Source organism: Oncorhynchus keta, chromosome 18 (genome assembly GCF_023373465.1).
Source record: "Oncorhynchus keta strain PuntledgeMale-10-30-2019 chromosome 18, Oket_V2, whole genome shotgun sequence".
NCBI classification, from domain to species: domain Eukaryota; kingdom Metazoa; phylum Chordata; class Actinopteri; order Salmoniformes; family Salmonidae; genus Oncorhynchus; species Oncorhynchus keta.
Genome location: NC_068438.1, coordinates 21,516,601 through 21,530,180, shown reverse-complemented (window position 1 = coordinate 21,530,180; position 13,580 = coordinate 21,516,601). Strand labels below are relative to the sequence as shown.

The window sequence follows — 13,580 nt, the reverse complement described above, 5'->3', positions numbered from 1 at the left end:
GGGTCTTAGGGGATGTCCGAATTGCCAAGAGATTCAGAAATGTGCCCAAGGCATAGTTCAACCCAATTACATAAGTCTATGATTCCAACTAATTAGCAGAAATTAGTGAGCAAAGGGGTTGTGGTTTAACCCTTAAATGAGGTTGCGCTGAAGGGTTATTATAGCTTCAGAATAAATTATTGGGCCAACATACTGTAATAAACCTGGGTGTACACAATAGTGCTGTTTTAAGTTGCTAGACTTCATGAAATATAACATCTATGTATATAAAATTAAGACAAAAACAAAACGGGTGTTTGGAATGATTAATTAGCTTAATGTTTCATCCACTTAATTATTGATTGAACTTGCAAGACAAGTGTATTGTTATTATTGTAATGATGGATTAGTTTTAGTTGAATACAGAGGCTGGTGGAGGAAACTGTAGGAGGACAAGCTCATTGTAATGGCTGTAATGGAATCAATGGAATGGTACCAAACACATCAAACATATGGAAACAACGTGTTTGAGTCCATTCCATTGATACCATTCCAGCCATTACAATGAACCTGTTCTCCTATAGCTCCTCCCACCAGCCTCCTCTGGTTGAATGCATTCGTCCATATTTATTTATTATCCATCAATAAGCCCCACCCCATCGTTAAGCCCCGCCCTAGAGGTATTGAGTGGGATACAAGGGAGCAGCAGTCTGTCAGACATTGCAGTGGCCATCACTTCTCCAGTGAACAAGTGAATTCTGAATTTGCATCCTATCAGGTAAGGTTCTCGAGTTTTCTTGACATTCACTTTTCATTTCAGCAAGCTTTAGTAAACATGATAGATAATATGATATTTAGACATTTTCAACTACATGTAATGAGTGGGACCCAGATATGCTATTAAATGAATGATTTTCATGTTTTATTTGGAAAACTAAAGATGTTTTTAATGAACTAAACCAATATAAAGGAGTGGATTGGAGTTACATGATAGGTCAATGCATGGTAGGTAAACATATTTACTGGCTATTGTCGTATTTTTCCTCGGTTATTGCAGACAGTGGAGTGGTCTGTGTTTACATGGTGATTTGCCATACCCAATATCAGGGGATGTGATATGAATGCACAAATCAACAAGTGCATTGTACTACCCCACAGATCCCTGCAGTCAGCACTGCTGCATCAGCAAGTGGGAAGCAAGTGGGAAGCGTGATTAGTGGCCTTCTGCTTTCAATAAACAGTACTCATACAGTAGAAATATATAGCCTCTATGTGAATGATACAGTTGAAGTTGGAAGTTTACATACACCTTATCCAAATACATTTAAACTCAGTTTTTCACAATTCCTGACATTTAATCAGAGTAAACATGTCCTGTCTTAGGTCAGTTAGGATCACCACTTAATTTTAAGAATGTGAAATGTCAGAATAATAGTAGAGAGAATGATTTATTTCAGCTTTTATTTATTTCACATTCCCAGTGGGTCAGAAGTTTACATACACTCAATTAGTTTTTGGTAGCATTGCGTTTAAATTGTTTTACTTGGATCAAACATTTTGTGTAGCCTTCCACAATAAGTTTGGTGAATTTTGGCCCATTCCTCCTGACAAATCTGGTGTAACTGAGTCAGGTTTGTAGGCATTCTTGCTCGCACATGCTTTTTCAGTTCTGCCCACAAATTTTCTATAGTATTGAGGTCAGGGCTTTGTGATGGCCACTCCAATACCTTGACTTTATTGTCCTTAAGCCATTTTTCCACAACTTTGGAAGTATGCTATTGGCCAATGTCCACCTGGAAGACCCATTTGCAACCAAGCTTTAACTTCCTGACGGATGTCTTAAGCCGTTTCTTTAATATAGTCACATCATTTTCCTTCCTCATGCTTCCATCTATTTTGTGAAGTGCACCAGTCCCTCCTGCAGCAAAGCACCCCCACAACATGATGCTGCCACCCCATGCTTCACAGTTGGGATGGTGTTCTTTGGCTTTTTCCTCCAAACATAACAATGGTCATTATGGCCAAGCAGTTATATTTTTGTTTCATCAGACCAGAGGACATTGCTACAAAAAGTATGATATTTGTCCCCATGTGCAGTTGCAAACCGTAGTCTGGCTTTTTATGGCGGTGTTGGAGAATTGGTTTCTTCCTTGCTGAGCGGCCTCTCAGGTTATGTCGATATAGGACTTGTTTTACTGTGGATATAGATACTTTTGTACCCGTTTCCTCCAGCATCTTCACAAGGTCCTTTGCTGTTGTTCTGGTTGATTTGCACTTCTTGCACCAAAGTACGTTCATCTCTAGGACACAGAACGCGTCTCCTTCCTGAGGGGTATGACGGCTGTGTGGTCCCATGGTGTTTAAAACTTGCGTACTATTGTTTGTACAGATGAACGTGGTACCGTCAGGTGTTTGGAAATTGCTCCCAAGGATGAACCAGACTTGTGGAGGTCTACAATTTTTTGGCTGTTTTCTTTGGATTTTCCCATTATGTCAAGCAAGGAGGCACTGAGTTTGAAGGTAGGCCTTGAAATACATCCACAGGTACACCTCCAATTGACTCAAATTATGTCAATTAGCAGAAGCTTCTAAAGCCATGACATAATTTTCTGGAATTTTCCAAGCTGTTTAAAGGCACAGTCAACTTAGTGTATGTAAACTTCTGACCCACTGGAATTGTGATACAGTGAATTATAAGTGAAATAATCTGTCTGTAAACAATTGTTGGAAAAATTACTTGTGTCATGCACAAAGTAGATGTCCTAACTGACTTGCCAAAACTACAGTTTGTTAACAAGAAACTTGTGGAGTGGTTGAAAAATGAGTTTCACTTGACTCCAAGTGAATGTAAACTTCTGACTTCAACTGTATTTTATTTAACTAGGCAAGTCAGTTAAGAACAAATTCTTATTTTCAATGACGGCCTAGGAACAGTGGGTTAACTGCCTGTTCAGGGGCAGAACGACAGATTTGTACCTTGTCAGCTCGGGGGTTTGAACTTGCAACCTTCCGGTTACTAGTCCAACGCTCTAACCACTAGGCTACCCTGCCGCCCCATGTATTACTACATCATCATTTTTTATTTCACTTGCCAATTTGATATTGCTATTACAGCTACACAGAACCAGGGTAATATATCTGAAAAAGCTCTGGTTTAGACTGACAAAATTCCCTCACCTTTCTTGTACCTCCTGGGATATTTGTCAGTAGCGCCCACCTCAACAGTGACCACATGCCGAAGGTTGTCTGGATTACTGAGTTGTTGGCTGAGAAAGTTGTATATTTCAGCTCTGACTGTGCCTCTTAGCTGTACTTTAGTGTGGGAAAGAGAGAGGGAGTTGAGAGGAATACATTTTGGGGGAATGATAATGCTTGAAGAGAACAAGCAAGCAACAATCGATGAGGGAAATGTGTTGGTATCTATTTCGGACAAAGAAGCTGGACAGATTTCTCCTTTGATTGTCATCATTGGCATCAAGTCATTCTTATATTTTAAATTTTTTATTTAACTAGGCAAGTCAGTTTAAAAACAAATTCTTATTTACAATATCGGCCAAACCCGGATGATGCTGGGCCAATTGTGCACCGCCCTATGGGACTCCTAATCACAGTCGGTAGTGATACAGCCTGTGTAGTCCTTGACTTTTTCTTATTAAATAGCTATTTTTGGTTGTTTATGAGATCCCAACAGAGAAAATGTAAATTCTTCCGGACATAAAGACTTGCATGGCCCCTTGTTTGGTGGTCTGCTTAGTCAGCACAGAGGTCCACACATTCCTAATCCCAGCTGACAATATGCCAACAAGGACAGCCACTTTGCCAAAATCCCTGGGATTTGAAAGGACGGGAGAGATATGACCTTACTGTTGATGTATTTCTCTAGCTAAATATTTCCCTGAGTGAATATTGATCAATATAAACCAGAAAATATGTGCACGATCTGATATCCCTATGCAGGTTGTGTGATCGACCATCTCTCAGGATGACGCACCAATTCCCAGCCCTCTCCAGTGGTCAGAAGCAGGAGCTCCAGGAGATTGCCCTTCGTATCGTCACTCCAGGGAAGGGCATCCTGGCTGCTGATGAGTCTGTTGGTTAGTAGGGAGCTCAGTATGTTCTCTCTGCACTGGAAAACAGTTGGAATGAAAATGATTACGTAACAATCTACATTAATGTATGGTATTAACAATAACAGTGGGACCTACATTCAAGAAATCCATCAAAGTTAATTTCCAGTGATGCTTGCCAGAACCCTCTACAAAGCAGTGGTACAGGATGGTATCCAATAGATTATTCCGTTTTTATAAATGTAGGTTTACCAGAGTGTGAACATGTTTATTTCTAATGTTCCTGAACACAGGCAGCATGGCAAAGCGCCTTAACCAGATAGGGGTTGAGAACACTGAGGAGAACCGCCGGCAGTACCGCCAGATCCTCTTCAGGGCTGACGACCGCATCAACAGCTGCATCGGAGGAGTCATCTTCTTCCATGAGACGCTGTACCAGCACGCTGATGATGGCACGCCCTTTGTCAAGATGATCAAGGACAGGGGCATCACTGTGGGAATCAAGGTACTGTACGAGCAAAGCGGTCGAAGGGGCCAATGGTGATATCTGAAGTATGTTTTATGTCTCTGGTCTTTAGCTTGGGCAAGAATACCTCTCGACCCTACTTCTACTGTATATAACATTATCGAGGGAAGGAATGAGAATTTAGAACATAAGGCTACTTGATATGCTTGACAGTTCCAGGAAGGGAACAGGTTTCAACATTACGGAGGTCAAAAGGTAGCACAGATCCACTCGGATCAGGAGTTCTACCGCTGATGGGGTAGATGGTGCAGTGCTATGGGTAGAATGGCTGCTATTAATATCAACACCATCTGGATGAAAATAAGCTGGCTTTAAGACATGGAGAAGATCAGTGTGAAGGGTAGGGATTCTTATTTTTGATCTGCTTTATCTTTTTCTTCAGGTTGACAAGGGTGTTGTCCCCTTGGCAGGAACCAATGGAGAATCTACCACTCAGGGTAGGGCTAAGACCCCTTGGGTTCTAGTCAATCTGATCATCATAACTATCTGAATTTGACAGTTACAAAATGTAGTCTGCCACTCATTGGTGAATCCCAATCCTTACCAGCCTTCTTAATTTCTTTTTCATCCTATAGGACTGGATGGGCTCTCAGAACGCTGTGTTCAGTATAAGAAGGATGGGGCAAACTTTGCTAAGTGGCGCTGTGTGTTCAAGATCGGTGAGACCACCCCCTCTAAACTGTCCATTGAAGAGAATGCAAATGTCCTGGCTCGATATTCAAGCATTTGCCAGCAGGTAAGGACTCCACAAATGCAGTTTAAAGGCACAATATCAGGTATGATGAAACATCATAATTGTAGGTAACATCAGCAACGCCTTCTAATCATGCGGATTGTGTCATTTTTCTTTCACCCAGCATGGGATTGTGCCTATTGTGGAGCCAGAGATTTTGTCTGATGGAGATCATGATCTGAGGCGTTGTCAGTATGTCACAGAGAAGGTGGGACCGTACCCCAACTCTTAACCTGTTAGTATGTAAATGTATTTCTAACATTGCCAGTTTATTATGTTCCATGTGTTCCCCTGTGTTGTGCAGGTGCTAGCTGCATTGTACAAGGCCATGTCTGACCATCATGTGTACCTGGAGGGCACTCTGCTCAAGCCCAATATGGCCACTCCTGGCCACAGCTGCCCCACCAAATACAGTGCAGAGGAGGTCGCCATGGCAACGGTTACAGCCTTGCGCCGCACCGTCCCTCCTGCTGTCACGGGTAAGGTCATAGGCCATTGACCAGTTATATTGCCTCTCACTTTCAATGAAGCTCAGAAAGAGAGTACATGCAATACCCATGTCAGTGATTTGGCATTATGAACATATTAATTTATTGGCAGTTTGTAAAACACTTATGGTGCTGATAGAAATCCATTAACTGTTCACTCACAGCGATTTCTATTTATTTTCTGTGCAGGAGTAACGTTCCTTTCTGGGGGTCAGAGTGAAGAGGAGGCCTCTGTCCACCTGAATGCCATCAACAACTGCTCCCTGGTGAAGCCCTGGGCCCTCACCTTCTCGTACGGCCGAGCCCTTCAGGTCTCCGCACTCAAAACCTGGCGTGGACATAAAGAGAATGAGAGTGCTGCCACTGAGCAGTTTATCAAGAGAGCAGAGGCATGTACATCGCTTTGTTTTCAGCCTCATGATCAACCTGGCTTTCATCATTTAGCACTTAGTGTTGTTGAGGAACATATATATATATATATTTTTGCATTTCACCATTTTCCGTGTGGAACGGTCATCTGAGGAAGTGATCTATGTATTCAGCTGACATGAAGTGAGTTTCACCCCTAACAGTGTTTGTGTGTTTGCCCCTCATACCCCCATCCCCTTTCTCTCACTATCAGGTGAATGGCTTGGCCTGTCAGGGGAAGTACACTGGTGGTGGGGACAGTGAATCTGACCAGATCTATGTGGCCAATCATGCATACTGAAGAGCCAGTGATGCCTCACATTACAGCTTTGGCTAACCAGTAGCATCGTCCACTGTCACTGCTATACCAATGGCCAATCGCAGGCATGTGCTGTCTACAATCTGTATTCTAGGAGTTATAATATAGTTACTTGAGTGTACACACTTATTATTTAAAATAATTGCACATTGGTGGACCCACTAGATGTAAGGGTCTAATGAAATGAGTAATTAACTGATGTCCTTTGATTAGACACTTTCAACAATATTATTGTAACCTTTGAGATGACAACATGTTCTTGTGGTAGTAGCAAAATGAAACCTAACTAATGTTTGGTTGTTTCATTATTTATTTTGATGAGATCCAGAATAAACTTTTGCCATGTAAAGCCACTTTCCAAACTGCTGCACTAAGCATTAGATAGGGTGCGTGGTGGTGTAGGCCTATTGTGTGTGACGAGAATGGAGAATTCTAGCTTTCTTGAAAAGACCATATTGCCATTCCAAACTCTGGATTAATGATGGGATATGTGTGTCTAAACAAAATAGCTGTGTGAAGATACTATTTTGTAGAAATTGTGTGTGTGTTCTTGCTTAGAGGCAGAAAGTTCCAAAGACGTGGTTTTGGATGAACTCATGGACAGCTGGACTTACAGTAAATAGTGTTGTTGGAAAAATGTTATTTTTGTGACTTAGCTAAGTATTGTTCTCTATGCAACTGATTATAAAATACTGTAGTGCAAAAGTAATAACAATAAATTGTGTTGAGTTGAAACAATCTGGTAATTCTGGTTTTATTTCTCATAAATTAATCTTGGTTAAACCAGAATTAAAATATCCCATAATTTGGTCAGATGCTCATGCTCCATAGTCTGTCCATGAAGACTAGGCCTACTCACAAATATATATATTTTTAACTGCACCAAAGAGTAGGCCTACCTACACATTGCATGATTTGTACATTATTTTCTACAGTAGTCAAACTCTAATGTTATACAGTTCTTGATTTTAACAGAATTCTTAGTTAATGTGTCCTCACCCATAAACTAGTAGGCTACTTGTAGCTTGTCATCTGATTTGCTTTCCCATACCATGGTTCATGGCACCATCTACTGGCTTAAGAGTAGTTGACGGTGATATATTAGGGTGTTTTCACATAGTCCTCTTTAAAAAGAACGCATCTCAGTCCTCTTTAGGATGAACAAAAAAAAGCTAAAGAACTAATTCATTTTTGTATTCACACTGCCCTTGCCTCTGAATGAGGACTAAACTATTTGCCTGTTCACTTCACCTATTTTGTGGACTGAGTCCTCTTTGCATTCACATTATGTTTAGAAAGGAACCAAAATATTTTTCCAACATGCACTCTGGGTTTTTACAAAGTGCAGGACAAGCCATTCAATCAGAATGTGTTATCGGACAGCTAGATATACCTACTTACATTTTGGAAGCTAATAGATTGCATTTCATTAAAATATCAGACATAATAATTGTAATCAGAATATACTATTAACATGTACATTTAATTGCTAACAGAATAAATAGCAACCGAATAACTGCAGAATAAATAATGCTGTAATTGAAAATTGTACACCCAATGTAGGCTACTGCCCCTTTAAGAGCTAGAATACTGTATATAGACTTTTCTTTTTTTTCTACTGTGTCATTGACTTGTTTATTGTGTTATTGGCTTGTTTGTTTACTCTATGTGTGTTGTCTGTGTCACACTGCTTTGCTTTATCTTGGCCAGGTCACGGTTGTAAATGAGAATGTGTTCTCAACTAGCCTACCTGGTTAAATAAAGGTGAAATAAATAAAAATGGATTATGTACCCAACGTTGTGATTCTCACCAAATAGATTGTCTTCTCACTATTCAACCCCCCCAATCAATAAAAAAGTTGATTAAGCTATCTTGGCCTGTAGATAAAATATTGCAAACAAATAATATGAACTAAAAACTCCACACAGTCAACATCTCTCGTGTGGCACCAATGTGAGTGTTTAGGGCAAGGGAAACTGTTGCAGTAGCCTAGTGTGTGGTGCGGGAATAATGACAAACGAACCTGAGCTTTGTGTTCACATTGCCCCCCAAAAATTGGAACCCGGGGCCTGTTGCACAAAACTAGGATAAGGGATTAAGCCAGGATATCTTGGTGATCCTGGCTCAATTGATCCGTAATCCGGTTGCACTAAAGATGGATAGGGGGCAGGAGGATATGTTATGGTATAAATTACCATGGAGATTTATTCTGTGGAGCTAGCCTGCTCCAGACCAGGCTAAATTCCAGGATCTATTTAATCTCATCCCTAATGTCAGTCAGCAGTCACCACAAATGGAAACCAATAGTTATTTCACTGCTCACTATACATTGTTATCACATATAACTAGACCCACTGTCATTATTTAAACGTTTGTGATCATTAATTTCAATGATTTTGGATAAAAAATGATTTTTAGATGTTGCTATCATTAGATAATTTACAGTTTCCCATAGACTATATATAAAATGATAGAATATTAGGGCCACAGAGGGAAAAAAAAGACAAGTCATAATATTGTAACCAGTTGTTTTAAAGGAGGACAGTTGTTAAAATGACAGATGCGGGGCATTTAGTGAAATTGTACTTCAGTATGGTTTCATAAACAAAGACATGCTGATGTGCCAGAATATTAAGTATCACATTGTCATAAGTATCAAAACTGTAAAAACAATATGTAGCTTTTCTGCAGAAAGAACCAGCCTCAAATTTATGACTTTATCTTCAGTGTGGCCCTAGTACTCTGTCATATAAACAAATACACATTCCATATGAATATAAAAACACAATGTGTAACATTATGTTCCTTTATTGAATAAGGACAAAACAAAGCAGGTAAACCATCAGCTCCTTTCGAAACTGAAGTCACAGTGACTCTACAAGATGGAAAGCACAGAATCCAAGCATATTATACAAAATGATACATACACATTCAAAGGTCTGTATATAACACACCCTGCATGTCTGCACACTAAAATAAATGCAGGACAAATCCATACACATCAACTGAACAGACAAATGAATGGATGCAGTAGCCTCCCTGCAGCCTTGTATTACACACAGTATACCGCACAAACATCATAAGAGGCCAAATTCGTAAAAAACTAACCCCAAAAAACCAAATTCCTCTGCCACCGCAGGACATATTTAACCAAAATTGAAAGCACACATACTAACTAAAATAATTCAACACATATTGGTCCCTCAGCAGCCGACCACTGTCGTCATCAGGGAAGATTGCCGGATTGTCCCAGTCCATGGCTGGTGGCACTCTGGGGGCCCTCTCCTTCCTCAGGCAGGCCACATTGTGGAGGACAGCACAAGCCACAGTAATATCACATGCCCTAACAGGGCTGACCCTTAATTTGTGAAGGCAGTGAAAGCGTGCCTTCAGGAGGCCAAAGGTCATTTCAACTCTGGCCCTGGTCCTGGCATGGGCATGGTTGTAGGCCTGCTGTGCTTCCTGGGGGTCTGTGAAAGGTGTCAGGAGAAAAGGCTGGCAGCCATACCCCCTGTCTCCCAGCAACACACCAGAGAATTCACCTGTCAACACAAAATCTCATCATTACTACCTCATAAACACAGTGATATTCTTGACACAGCCATGATGGTTATAAATAGGGGTTGTGTGGCTTACCTTGTGATAGGCACTGATAGAATCTTTCGGGCCTCTGAAATCTGGAGTCATGGACTGAGCCAGGCCATTTTGCCACAACATTGCTGATCACACAGTCAGCATTGCAGACCATCTGAAATCATAAGATGAGGAATATTACACCAATCAATGCACATCACTGGCAATGCAGAGTGTTCGTCAATGGACAATATCAAAAAGTTATGTTCACCTGAACATTAATGCTGTGAAAGGATTTCCTATTCACAAAATCGGCCTCATGGGCACCTGAGGGGGCTTTTATCCTTATGTGTGTGCAGTCCACTGCACCAATGACATTGGGGAAACCTGTCACACAAAGTAATGAGTATCCTACTATGTGTTAACAGTTGTCCTGTAATTTGTAGATCCTCTTACCTGCAATCCTATAGAACTCCTCTTTGATGTCACAGAGTCTTCTGTGGCCAGGGAAGGAGATGAAGACATCTGCTAATGCTTTGATAGCCAGACACACACTCCTTATTGTGCAGCAAATTGTGGCCTTGTTCAGCTGTTCTGCATCCCCCACTGAGTACAGGAAGGCTCCACTAGCAAAAAGCGCAAGGCCACACAAACCATTTGCTCCACACTCAGTGCATGGCTCCGTGCAGTGCGGTGCTTAATCCTGGGACCCAGTAGTCTGCATAGATACCTGATGCCATCTGCAGAAAACCTGTATCTTTCATATAGATGGTCGTCAGGGAAGGCCAGTGGGTCCAACCGGTCCCTGAAGACCCTTTCTCGCCTGAAGGCTCTCCTCAGCACAAGTGCTTCTTCATCCACCACATCTCGCACGAATGGGCATGCCATTGTCAGAGCAGAAAGGAACACACAATTTTGGGCCTTCATATAGGCTAGTGGCCACACCTGGTGCTGGGGGTGGGCAAAAGAGGGCGATGCCTTATAACGATGACTTGGTTGTACTGATTGCTGGGAAAATAAAAAACCTTAGAAAGATGCCACCGTCCTGTGTGCTCACAATAAGAGCTCATATGTCATGGCTCACTTGACTTTACGAGAATATACCTAATTTTTATTTTGAGCTGTGTCATCTTCTTGGAGCTGGGGGAGGAAATACAAATAATGATTAATACATTTGTGTTACAGTTAGCATACAGTGTACATTGAAGGCATATCTCACCTCCCTCTCAAGTTTTTTTATTTCAAGGTCCAGTTTCCTAATTGTCCTCTTTTTTATTTCGGACTCCAGTGCAAGATTTTCCATATTTTTCTTCTTGTACTGAATGTCTATGTCTGCCAGTTCTATTTGGCGCCGGAGGTGGTTGCCATACAACTTTCTGATAGCTTGTGAGCTCTGAACACAATACAATTAGCGCAGCTGGAATTTGGCAGGATGTGGTGTCCTTTTATTAATACGCACTATGTTGCCAGGCTGGTTTTCCCACTGTATAGCATCTGGGTCCTGTAAAAGAAATTAGATTTTTTGATTTTGATGAGGACTCCTCACCATTGTAGAGTAAATAGTACTTTCACAGTCTTACCATGATACCTCATGCCTTCTGGAATCCAGAGAGATGGTCTCCTCCTCATCATCATCGTCTCCATCATGTGCTGTTGCTGCTGCACTGGGGCCTTCACCCTATCACATTTAATCGGATTCATATTGAAGCTAGTAGACAAGACATGCCAGGCCTACAGTATGCCTTTGATGGAGTACTCACTGGATCAGCATCGTCTGGTGCTTGTGCTGGTGGCTCTAACAGGAACACAGTGCTGCCAGACACTGCAAGGCAATGGGTAAACCAAAGTCAGACAGTCCAAATTGATTCAATATGAATGTGGTTGTATCCCATGTAGAGATGGAAGGACATACCTTGAATGAAGGGTGGTATCTTGGGAGGAACCTATGCTCGCCTCTTTCCCCCAGGGATCCCCTCTAAGACGGGCCTGCCTTTATTTAGCTCCAAGGCCATGTCCTCTGCTGGGGTAAGGTCAGCCTTTGGTGACCCACCACCCGTGCCTTGTCTGTGGGTATTCTTTTTCACTGCTAAAACAGTACAGACAATGTGTGAGCAGGCACCTTCTGGGTACAATATATGCTTGTGCTTTGTTAAATATTAGTCAGGGACCATACCATTCTGCAGAATGTTCTTGTATTTGATTTTGACCTGCTGCCATGTCTGTTTTGGCCCGTTCATGTTTAATCTACACACACACACACACACACACACACGCACACATTTAATGGAGTCACACTGCAAAAAATTACTTGGTATTTTTGTCTTGTTTTCAGTAAAAATATTTTTTTTTTTTAAACTTAAATAACGATGTATTTTCTTGATTTGCTAAATGACCTAGCAAAATAAGTATAGTTTAGACAAAAAAATATAAACTTTAAGTAAATGTGTGCTTAAAACAAGCAAATAAAAAATCTGTCAATATAATAAAAATTCTCTTGAAATAAGTTTACTTTTTCCATAAACACTTAATTTTAGAAAAGTTCGTTTCACTGGCAGATTTTTTTGCTTATTTTCCTAGGTAATTTTGCTCAAGAAAATATTCAAGATGTTTTTTAGATATTTTTTTTTTACTGAAAACAAGACAAAAATACTAAGTAAGAAAGACATTTTTGCAGTGCAGTGAGCAACCGACCTTGGGTCCTTTGAAAGGCGCTATATAAATTAAAGTGATTATTATTATAGCTCATCTATTTATTCAATTAAATTTTATTTATATAGCACTTTTCACAATTGTTTCATTCTGTCAAAGCAGCTTTACATTAATGAAAGCAGAGAAACACAAAAAAACGGTGGACAACATAAGAAGCAGAGTACAACGGCTAAGATTAAACCGTACTGAGTGTAGTAACGTTAAATAATAATGTAAGGCTTTAATAATAATTTATCATAGCTTTATACAGTGTGATGGACTTACTTTACACAATTTCACTCATATCTGCAGTGCATTTCAATTAAAAATTTAACCGTTTCATAATTACAGTACAACTGCGTTTTTGGAGATGTGAATTAAATATTTGAATTGTAATTGTGACGTTTCAGCGGAGCGGTGAGTGTGTAATTGTGCACTACTTACGCATTCAGGCGGTCTGCAATACTTTGCCACGCTTTTTCTCTTTGCTTTATCACTGTGGCGGTGTTGCCTTTCTTCTTAATTATATATTTTACCTCCTCGTATGCCTCCATGAGGATTTGTGCTTCCGACGGGGAAAAGTACGCGGCTCTAGTTGCCATGGTAAATCAGTTAATCTGTGATCTGTGGCGGGGTCTATTTGAGTGAGCCGTGAGCGCGCACCTATCCAGGATTGGTTTCACCTGGCTTAATGAATCCGTGTCTGCTCATCCTGGCTTGGTCTTTGTGCAACCAATTAAGCCTGACGCACATGTTTTGGCTTCATTGAGCTCAGCTGAGTCATTTATCCCGGATGTC

The 13,580-nt window shown here is 40.8% G+C and overlaps 1 protein-coding gene and 1 pseudogene across 2 annotated transcripts; one reads left to right on the top strand and one right to left on the bottom strand.

The window, feature by feature from the left end:
* Positions 1-666: 666 nt before the first annotated feature.
* LOC118397452 (fructose-bisphosphate aldolase C-like) lies at positions 667-7,445 on the top strand. Of its 2 annotated transcripts, none has more exons than XM_035792200.2 (9): positions 667-757; positions 3,937-4,073; positions 4,340-4,551; positions 4,955-5,009; positions 5,148-5,308; positions 5,430-5,513; positions 5,610-5,784; positions 5,983-6,182; positions 6,416-7,399. In XM_035792200.2, exons 2-9 carry the CDS (start codon positions 3,962-3,964, stop codon positions 6,500-6,502), a joined length of 1,086 nt encoding a protein of 361 aa, XP_035648093.1. In that variant the 5' UTR covers positions 667-757; positions 3,937-3,961; the 3' UTR covers positions 6,503-7,399. The 2 variants fall into 2 exon arrangements, with proteins under 2 accessions (XP_035648093.1, XP_035648094.1); XM_035792201.2 differs by lacking the exon at positions 667-757 and adding an exon at positions 1,277-2,499 and having other exon boundaries at positions 6,416-7,445.
* A 2,169-nt stretch (positions 7,446-9,614) lies between these two features.
* LOC127908684 (putative nuclease HARBI1) overlaps positions 9,615-13,580 on the bottom strand; it is a 6,912-nt pseudogene continuing 2,946 nt past the window's right edge.